This window comes from Mus caroli, chromosome 17 (genome assembly GCF_900094665.2).
Source record: "Mus caroli chromosome 17, CAROLI_EIJ_v1.1, whole genome shotgun sequence".
NCBI lineage: Eukaryota > Metazoa > Chordata > Mammalia > Rodentia > Muridae > Mus > Mus caroli.
Window position 1 is genome coordinate 80,176,378 of NC_034586.1, and position 10,766 is coordinate 80,187,143.

Here is a 10,766-nt window from a genome sequence, read left to right on the forward strand (position 1 = left end):
AGACTCGGTCCAGTGACCACGTGGGTCAGTCATTTCCCTGGTCCCTTTTCTCAGACTGTACTCTCAGGTCTACCAGCTGGATTTAACATTCAGGCTGTTGCTCTCTCATTGCCGGTGGCGTGGGAGTTTAACAGTCACAGCCGTTAGAAAGATGTGTCCAGAGGAGCAAGGAAGAGCTTGCATGGCAGTGCTGCCTGAAGCTTTAGGCCCAGTGCAGAGCGACATTCAGCATTCCCTGCTAAACTGATGTTCAGAAAAACTGGGCGTTAAAGTTCCGATATGGAATTGGGGCACAGTTTTAGAACAGTTCAGTAAGTGAATTTATCTTTAAGATAAATTGAGGGGATAGAGGCCAGGGACTGGATGCTCTTCTAGAGGACCTGTTTGGTACCCAACACCCACACTGAGACAGAAGCTCGCAGTCACCTGTAACTCCAGTTCCAGGGAATCTGCCAATCTCTTCTGGACTCTGCTGGAACCACAGACATGTAACATAACATAGACAGACAAACATATATGTATAAAATAAAAATCATTTTTTAAAACTCAAATACATTCCATGTGAAAGACAGTATGTGTAATTAAGTAGTCCTTAGTATTAACCAGCCACCAGGTAGATTTAGCACAAGATAATCTTTATTCATTAAGGTGTCTCTGGAGTGCCGTGTTCCACTGCCTCCAACTTTTACTCTGAGTGAGACAGGACACACTGGAGGATTTTGAGCAGAGCTGCCACAGTCTCACCCTCTTTAACTTAGGAACAGGAACAGGGAAGATTCTAATCAGGAGACTGGTAGACTAATCCAGTCCGAGACAGCTGTGGTTGGTGGAGGCGCTAATCAAAAACAAGCATATATTCTGGAGTTCTTCTAGATGAGAACTTATGCCAGCAAAGTAAAAGGGTCAGCGGTACTGTCAGCGTTTTTGGCCCAAACTTTTGGAAAGATGACATCACTGAGGGCAGTCGGGACAGCTGGGGGAGCAGGTGGCTGAGGGAGACGCCGAAGGGAACTTGAGATGCTGCTAGATATCCGGGTCCAGATCAAACTGGAGTTAGGCATCTGGGAACAGCTAGCGTAGGCTGGGACTAAAGCCATGAGCTTAGATGAGATCACCCACTGCGTGTGTAGGTGGTCAGGACAGGGAGGCCAAGCACAGAGCCTTGGAATGCACCACGGAAGCGGAGGAGAGAGTGCACATGTCTTTGTGGTTAGGTCTGGCTTTTTCAAAGAATTGCAGCCAGTACTTGGAAAGCTGATGCAGGGGGATGACTGCTGTACCTGCATGTATAGTAAGGCATTGTCTCAGCATCCTTCCCAGCCAAAAAGAAAAAAAAAAAGTAATCTCTGCAAACATTTTTTGAACCTGGCCAAATATTTTAGGAGCTATAAATCTGAAGAATGCCCTGCAATGTCCTTAACTAGCGTAGAAGTTTAAATACATACAGATCTACTAACTGGCTAGCCGGAAAGGCAGCTATGTCAGGAAAAGGAAGAGTAAACTTTAACAAAACCAGCGGTAGGAAGATTTACTTACCCTTAAATTGCAGTGGAAAGAGCCACAGCCTTTCCCAGGGATGTGTGACACACTTTGATCCATGGTCTGAGAACACAGGTCATCAATGGGGGTCTAAGCTAGCCTCTGTACCAGCTGCCTCGTTATGTCTTTCTGTGGACAATCTGGAGCCTATGTCTACATTTTACCTCTTGATTGACTAGCTTAAACCAAACCACTCAGTAATCTGTGAGGAAGACAGTCCACTGAGTATTTAGGCTGAAATAGAACTGTATCCTGAGCCAGGAATCTGTCACCAGAGTGCATCCTGGTTATTTTTGTCTCAAGTGTTAAATGTCCAGTATTCACTCAGTGGTTTTATATCATAGTTAGGGTTTCTGCCTTTTGCTGTCATGTTGTGACAACATGGCCATGTTAGATTTCAGTGAGGTATTTGTCTCTCAAAGAATGCCTTTTAAAGAAGAAGAGGAAAGGGCCGAAGTAACTTGTAAAGGAAGAGACAGACAGCGCCTTCGCTCGCTTAACTGGCCTTCGCTTCAGTTCCCTCTAGGTCAGCTCAAACTCTGGGAGGCTAAGGTGGAAGAGGTGGACAGGTCCTGTGACTCAGACGAGGACTATGAGACCCGGGGGTGCTATCTGCTGTCTACTCACTACACCATCATTGTCCACCCCAAAGACCAGGGCCCTACTTACCTGCTCATCGGATCTAAGCACGAAAAGGTACCTAACATCTCCCCAGTTCTTCTAAAGTGACCCAGACGTTATACTTCACGTACTGAGGGGTTCAGGCCAATTTTAATGGGATTAAGAACAAATTTGGGGGAGGAAAAATGCCTTTTAATTTCTGTTTTCTGTGACTTTTTTTTTTACCTCTCAGGAAATAAGCCTCATCTAAACATGCTGGTCTTCAATCTATTGATAAAACTGTCTCAAGATCAAAATTAGTGGCGGTCGTGGGGGATGGATGCTCCTTCTGTGTACAAGTGTGAGCATCCTAGGCTGGGCACACCCAGTGAGCCTAAGGCTCTAACAGCTTTCATTCTTTGTTGGGTTTTTCCTGTAAAAACTTTGGTTTAGAGACAACAAAAGTGAATAACTATATTTGCTGTATGTATATAACTATGTATGATAAAGAACGAATCACAAATTGATAGGAAATAAATGGATTGTGTATGTATTATGCGTATTATTATGTTTGTTGTGTTTTGATGAAATTAGCTATTAAGGAAAACATAATTTTTCATTTTACACAATGGTCAAAAAATTAATTTCCGGATGAATTGAAAGAGCTAGAAGAATTTAATGAATTTTTTTTCTTTAAAAAGCTTTTATCTTTGAATCGAAAGTGCTTTCTAAGAAAAAGACACACTGTGAGAAAATATGCTGGAAGTGGTAGAGACACCTTAAAAATCTAAAATCCAGGGCTCAGCAGTAAGAGCTTGCAGCTCTCTCACAGGGCACAGCTTGGGTTCTCAGCACCACGCGGAGGCTCACAGCCCTCATAGCTCTCTGGAGTTCTCAGCACCACGCGGAGGCTCACAGCCCTCATAGCTCTCTGGAGTTCTCAGCACCACGCGGAGGCTCACAGCCCTCATAGCTCTCTGGAGTTCTCAGCACCACGCGGAGGCTCACAGCCCTCATAGCTCTCTGGAGTTCTCAGCACCACGCGGAGGCTCACAGCCCTCATAGCTCTCTGGAGTTCTCAGCACCACGCGGAGGCTCACAGCCCTCACAGCTCTCTGGAGTTGTGGTTTCAGGGGTTCCAGTGCTCTCTTCTGGGCTCCAAGGATATGAGGCACCCAAGGGTGCACTTATATACATGCACACAAAATGCTCATGCACATAATAAAATAAGCATAAATATGTACTAAAATCCTTCATATCAAATAAGATTATAAACACAATTATGTTATATTAGAAAAACTCAAAACAGTCCCTGTGTGGCTACTGTGTCTTGAACATACAAACAATAATGTCTTCATGTTGGTGGTTGTGTTTGAACACATGTATCAGGCAAAGTCCTCCGTAGACATCGTTATGTTTACAGTTACTCTTGCAGGAGATGGCTTTATTTCTACTCCCAGAGAGAAAAACAGCAACACTTGCCTGTTGAGATTTAGACCCATTTCCTGACTCCAGAATCCAGGCTCCCAAACATTCGTGTTTACTGTTTCCCTTTGATTAAACCAAATTACATTTCTACTAGCAAGATGAGAGAAGGCTCACTGAAAAACTCCCTAAGGCAGTTAATCATGAGTAAAGAGAATTCTGACTTCTATAATCAAAGAGATGGAAAGCATGAAAAATGACAAATTTCCAAATCAGCAAAGATTTAAAAACTTTTGTACAACCCAGTACTGGAGAGAGCACACTGAGCTGAGGGAGCACACTGAGCTGAGGGAGCACTTTGAGCTGAGGGAGCACACTGAGCTAAGGGAGCACACTGAGCTGAGAGGCACTTTGAGCTGAGGGAGCACACTGAGCTAAGGGAGCACACTGAGTGGAGGGAGCACACTGATGGAGCACACTGAGCTGAGGGAGCACACTGAGCTGAGGGAGCACACTGAGCTGAGAGAGCACACTGAGCTGAGGGAGCACTCTGAGCTGAGGGAGCATACTGATCTGAGGGAGCACACTGAGTGGAGGGAGCACACTGATGGAGCACACTGAGCTGAGGGAGCACTGAGGGAGCCCACTGAGCTGAGGGAGCACACTGAGATGAGGGAGTACACTGAGCTGAGGGAGCACACTGAGCTGAGGGAGCATACTGAGATGAGGGAGTACACTGAGCTGAGGGAGCACACTGAGCTGAGGGAGCACTGAAAGAGCACACTGAGCTGAGGGAGCACACTGAGCTGAGGGAGCACACAGAGCTGAGGGAGCACACTGAGCTGAGGGAGCACACTGAGCTGAGGGAGCACACTGAGCTGAGGGAGCACACTGAGATGAGGGAGCACACTGAGCTGAGGGAGCACACTGAGATGAGGGAGCACACTGAGATGAGGGAGCACACTGAGCTAAGGGAGCACACTGAGATGAGGGAGCACACTGAGCTGAGGGAGCACACTGAGCTGAGGGAGCACTGAGGGAGCACACTGAGATGAGGGAGCACACTGAGATGAGGGAGCACACTGAGATGAGGGAGCACACTGAGCTAAGGGAGCACACTAAGCTGAGGGAGCACACTGGGAAGTTCCTATAGCGTCCACTGGAGGTGTTTCTGTCAGTCCCTAGGGTCTGGTTCTTCACCATGACCCCTATTTATTTTCCAAGATCATTCACTAGGGAGGTCACAGGTGCAGCTTGGTGGTCATACATGTGCAATGTCTAGATTTGATCACAGAAATTTCTTTAAAAGGAAAATTATATGAAGAAAATTATCATAATTTAATTGGCTACATTATTTTAAATTTTTTATTTCAGAAATATTTTCAAGATAGAAAAATATAACAAATGCCTCTCTTAACTAATAGGTGTTAGATGGGACAATATCTTTTATCCAAAAAATTAATAATGTTAAGTATTACTAAAGTGCAGAAATTATAACAGTCTGTTTCAGTATAGTATCAACTATCATAAAAATTTAGTCTAAAAAAATTTAGTCTACATGCCAGGTGGTGGTGGCACATGCTTTAATACCAGCTCTTGGTAGGCAGAGGCAGGGAGATCTCTGAGTTTGAGGTCAGCCAGGTCTACAGAGTGAGTTCCAGGATAGCCAGCACCACACAGAAAAACCCTGTCTCAAAAAAACCAAAAAAAAAAAAAAAAAAAGTCTACACATGTATTTCTACAGAGGAAAAACAGAAGTTGAAAAATTGGGTATTACTTTTTTCATTACTTTTTTATTTTTATTTCTTCAGTATTTTGTATATACTACTTTGGTAGTAAGATTTTTAAATTGACTAGACTTTGTTGTATTTCTTAGAATACAAGAATTATCCATCCTAAAATAACTTTAACCAGCTCTATTTATTCTAGACTTTTAACATGTACTACACTCCTTAGTTTTATCATGCTTTTCTAAGAAGCCTGTGTAGAACAGAGAAAACCGAGTGTGGCTCAGGAGAGAGACCTCCTCGGAAGCTTACCAGCAAGCTCGAGGATCTGAGTTCCAGACCTGGAACCCACAGGGTAGAAAAAGAGAGCTAGCTCCCTCAGGAGCTCTACACGCATGCACACCCCTCATGCATGCATGGGTGTGCACACACACTAAAATGTACAAGTTAAAAATTGAAGAAAGTGGCTTCTTTTCTGTCTCAAGGTTTGTTTGTTGGTCGTTGGTTAGGTGGTCTTTCTTTGTTTTGTTCCGTTTGCTGTTTTTGCAGGTTGTTCCTTCTGGTGAAATGAATGGGCCATCTTGGCTAATGTTTGTTAACACGTTCTCTTTTGAAGGAAGCTTGGCTGTATCACCTCACTGTTGCAGCTGGAAGCAACAATATAAATGTTGGATCCGAATTTGAACAACTGGTTTGCAAGTTGCTGAATATAGAAGGGGAGCCCTGTAAGTTCACAAGCACGTAGGCCCGATCCCAAACCCTTAGCCTAATGGGGGCTTCACATCATGGGTTACTCTTTCTCTGTGGCTGGCCGCCTCATCCCTGGCTTTCCTTGTACTGGGCCAGAGTTCTCAGGCCCTGGGAGCACTGGCAACCTTCATGTTCATGCCTCTGCTTCTACCTGCATTGCTCCCCTTGTCTGCGGTGCCCCATCCTGGCACCTCTCTCGTTAGCCTTAGAAGATCCCTCAGCCAGCTCGCTCAGTGCAGTCCGACTCTCAGAAGGAGTTTCACCCGTGTTGAAATTAAGCCCCAATTCACCTTTTATAGCAGGTGTAGCTTTGCATCGGCATCAGTCTTACAGCTATGGAGTAGTATTACATTTGTTACTGCTGTGATCAACTGCTTGACTAAGGAAGGTGAGAGAGGAAGAGGTATATTGTGTCTGCACCTTGAGGGGACACAGCCTTGAGGGGACACAGCCTTGTGATGCAGAAGGCCCTTTGGCCCGACAAGGAGGTGATCGTATTGCTTTCTCGTTTTTATCCACACTAGGACTCCAGCCTGTGGAGTCGTGAGGCCCAGCTTTCAGGGTGGGTCTCCCTTCTCTGTTAAGCCATCTGGAAATGCTTCACAGACAAGCCTAGAGGGAGATTTCTGAATCTTGTCCCACTGAGGTTAAAGATTAGCTTGAAGTTCAAGATTAGCTGTCCTATAAGGTTATCCATTGAGACTCTAGACTCTGTCCCGTGGTTTACGTACAGAGACCACATTCCATTGGTACTGACCAGTATTAGGCAGTGATAGGATGGAGCCCAGGGCCTGCCGCATGCGCAGCACGGACTCTACCACCAAGCTGCACGGGCACCCACAATGTAGGGATTTAAGAAGTATTGATTTCAGGAGTGACTTCATGTTCCTGTCTTCATACTTCCTCCTGTTTGGCTTCTCTCTCCATCCTTTCCAAGACCTTTGTTGTTAAAGTTACTTTCCTAGCAGGCTCACCACCTGTTGGCATGTGGAAGCGGCATGGTGGCAAATAGAGAGATGACACCCGAGTCAGTCAGGACTCCACTCTCCTGTGTTCACTCTGCCAGAAGAGAAACATGGGAACCGCAGAGGCCTGAGGATGACAGAAAACAGCATTGCTAGGAGGGTTGTTGTTGTGGTTTTTGTTGTTTTTCTGATCCTTGGAGAAAGTGAGCCAGGCCAGAATGGGCTAAAGGATCAGGTCAGTGGAACCTCATGTGCTCTTCTGTGTTCAGCCTCCCAGATATGGAGACACCCCATGCTGTGTCACAGCAAAGAAGGAATCCTGTCCCCTCTGACCACACTGCCTTCGGAAGCTCTGCAGACCGAGGCCATTAAGCTATTTAAGGTAAGATTGTTACTTGTTGGCAAATCACGTGATTAATCGAATGCAATCATTTGTTATAATGTTTGATGCTAAGAAAATTCAAGCTGTGATGTTGGTAGGATGGTGATGGTGGTGATGGTGATGATGGTGGTGGTGATGGTGATGATGATGATGATGATGTTGAGAGAAACGAGCACTGTTCCACTGAGCTATATCCCCCAGCCTCGCTGTCTTCTGGAGACATGTAGGCTATTATGCTGTGTGTGGTAAAGGAAAGCATGGGCATTTTAAGGAGGGCAATGGAAAGTATTTAACAGGCCCAACTTGAACTTTAACATGAAGATGTGAAGGTTAAAATGGATGGCTGACTGTGAGGTGGATGTGTTTCAAAGCTATCATTAGAGATCACAGTGTAATTGCTGTGTCTTCCAGACGAACAGATGCCTTACCATTATAACCCTCTTTTGTCTTTGGCAAAAATCCTTTGGCTCTGAGGTCTGCTTGGTCTGCTTTTACATTGGCCTCTGCAAATTTCTTTTGTTTGCAGTTATCATAATATACCTGTTTTCACTGTTTTAGACAAAAAAAAAAAAAAAAACTATTGCTAATAAATAGAATGGCTATGACTTGTGCAAAGTAAGCCTGATTGTGTGTCACTCGGGTGTATTCTTCCCCATTCAGACCTGCCAGCTCTTTATAAACGCTGCAGTCGACTCCCCTGCCATCGACTACCACATCTCTCTAGCCCAGAGTGCGCTGCAGGTCTGCCTGACGCATCCTGAGCTACAGAATGAAATCTGCTGCCAGCTTATTAAGCAGACAAGACGGAGACAGCTGCAGAACCAGCCAGGCCCACTGCAGGTGTGTACTGATGCATGTGACATCTGAGAATACAAGCAGCGCAAATGGAAGATAGTTATTGATATTTTGATGTATATCCTTTGGGTTTTCTTGTCTATCCTAAGCTTCTATATAACTGCATATACAGTTCCACAGTGCTCCACACCCAAATACCTCTGGGACACACCCGTGAGCACAGGTAAGACCACTTCTGCTCCGAAGGACCTGCCCAGAGCCCTCAGGATGCAGAAACCAAGGAACAGCCCTTCAAGTTTCTGTGTATACCCTGGAGCTGACCCTGTGCCACAGCTCTTTGTACCCATATTCCTCAAAGAGAGAAGTGATCTCCCAAGAGTACTGACACACAGACTTGCAGGAGGGACAAACCACAGTTAGAGACAGCAAGACCAGCTAACAACAGAGATAACCAAATGGTGAGAGGCAAGGGCAAAAACATGAACAACAGAAACCAAGGCTACTTGGCATCATTAGAACCCAGTTATCCCACCACAGCAAGTCCTGGATACCTCAACACACCAGGAAAGCAAGATTTGGTTTTAAAATCACATCTCATAATGCTGATAGAGGACTCTAAGAAGGACATAAATAACTCCCTTAAAGAAATACAGGAGAACACAGGTAAACAGGCCCTCAAAGGGGAAACACAAAAATCCCTTAAAGAATTACAGGAAAACACAACCAGACAGGTGAAGGAATTGAACAAAACCATCCAGGATCTAAAAATGGAAGTAGAAACAATAAAGAAATCACAAAGGAAGACAACCTTGGAGATAGAAAACCTAGGAAAGAGATCAGAAGTGATAGATGCAAGCACCACTAATAACAGAATTCAAGAGATAGAAGAGAGAATCTCAGGTACAGAAGATGCCATAGAAAACATTGACAAAATAGTCAAAGAATATGCAAAATGCAAAAAGCTCCTAACCCAAAACTTCCAGGAAATCCAGGACACAGTGAGCAGAGAGGAGAGAGTGAAGATTCCCAACTTAAAGGGCCAGTAAATATCTTCAACAAAATTATAGAAGAAAACTTCCCAAACCTCAAGAAAGAGATGCTCATAAACATACAAAAAGCCTACAAAACTCTAAATAGACTGGACAAGAAATTCTTCCTGTCATAAAATAATCAAAACATCAAATTCACAAAACAAAGAATATTAAAAGCAGTAATGGGAAAATATCAAGTAACATATAAAGGCAGGCCTATCAGAATTACCCCAGACTTCTCACCAGAGACTGTGAAAGCTAGAAGATCCTGGACAGATGTTATACAGGTCCTAAGAGAACACAAATGCCAGTCCAGACTATTATACCCAGCAAAACTCTCAATTACCATAGTTGAAGAAACCAAGATATTCCATGACAAAAACAAATTTACTCACTATCTTTCCACAAATCTAGCCCTACAAAGGATAATAGATGGATAATGCCAACACAAGGAGGGAAACTACACTGTAGAAAAAAGCAAGGAAGTAATCTTTCAAAAAAAGAAGATAGCCACACAAACATAAAAATAACATCAAAAGTAGCAGGAAATAACAATCACTCTTCCTTAATATCTCTTAATATCAATGGACTCAATTCCCCAATAAAAAGACATAGACTAACAGACTGGATACATAAACAGGACCCAGCATTTTGCTGCATACAGGAAATGCATCTCAGTGACAAAGACTGACACTACCTCAGAGTAAAGGGCTGGAAAACAATTTTCCAAGCAAATGGTCCCAAGGAACAAGCTGGAGTACCCATTCTAATATCAAATAAAATCAACTTTCAACCAAAAGTTATCAAAAAGGACAAGGAAGGACCCTTCAAACTCATCAAAGGAAAAATCTACCAAGAAAAACTCTCAGTTCTGAATTTCTATGCTCCAAATGCAAGGGCACCCACATTCATAAAAGAAACTTTACTAAAGCTCAAAGTACACATTGCACCTCACACAATAATAGTGGGAGACTTCAACACCCCACTCTTGGCAATGGACAGATCATGGAAACAAACTAAACAGAGACACATTGAAACTAACAGAAGTTATGGACCAAATGGATTTAACAGATATCTATAGAACATTTCATCCTAAAACAAAAGAATATACCTTCTTCTCAGCACTTCATGGTACCTGCTCCAAAACTGACCATACAATGAGTCACAAAACAGGCCTCAACAGATACAGGAAGACTGAAATAATCCCATGCATCATTAGATCACCATGGCCTAAGGCTGGTCTTCAGTAGCAACCAAAACAACAGAAAGTACACATATATGGGATCTGAACAACATCCTCCTCAATGATAATTTGGTCAAGGAAGAAATAAAGAAAGAAAGACTTTTTAGAATTTAATGAAAATGAAGGCACAACATACCCAAACTTAGGGGACACAATGAAAACAGTGCTAAGAGGGAAACTCATAGCTCTTGAGTTTCTCCAAAAAGAAACTGGAGAGAAGGGGCACAGTGTCCACACTTTGGTCTTCATTCTTCTTGAGTTTCATGCGTTTAGCAAATTGTATCTTATATCTTGGGTATCCTAAGTTTT

At 43.7% G+C, this 10,766-nt stretch overlaps 1 protein-coding gene and 1 long non-coding RNA gene across 7 annotated transcripts in view; one reads left to right on the forward strand and one right to left on the reverse strand.

Moving 5' to 3' along the window:
* Nucleotides 1-10,766, forward strand: part of Plekhh2 (pleckstrin homology, MyTH4 and FERM domain containing H2) — a 108,544-nt gene that overhangs the window by 70,306 nt on the left and 27,472 nt on the right. For all 6 annotated transcript variants that reach the window (XM_029471537.1, XM_021149120.2, XM_021149116.2 and 3 more), the window contains 4 exons: nt 2,056-2,235; nt 5,908-6,016; nt 7,276-7,388; nt 8,049-8,228. In XM_029471537.1, the coding sequence (XP_029327397.1) occupies nt 2,056-2,235; nt 5,908-6,016; nt 7,276-7,388; nt 8,049-8,228 (582 nt within the window). The remainder of the gene's footprint in view (nt 1-2,055; nt 2,236-5,907; nt 6,017-7,275; nt 7,389-8,048; nt 8,229-10,766) is intronic.
* Nucleotides 1-10,766, reverse strand: part of LOC110283694 — a 52,630-nt gene that overhangs the window by 8,330 nt on the left and 33,534 nt on the right. Inside the window, exon 2 of the long non-coding RNA XR_002376875.1 lies at nt 427-469. This is a non-coding gene — a long non-coding RNA (uncharacterized LOC110283694). The remainder of the gene's footprint in view (nt 1-426; nt 470-10,766) is intronic.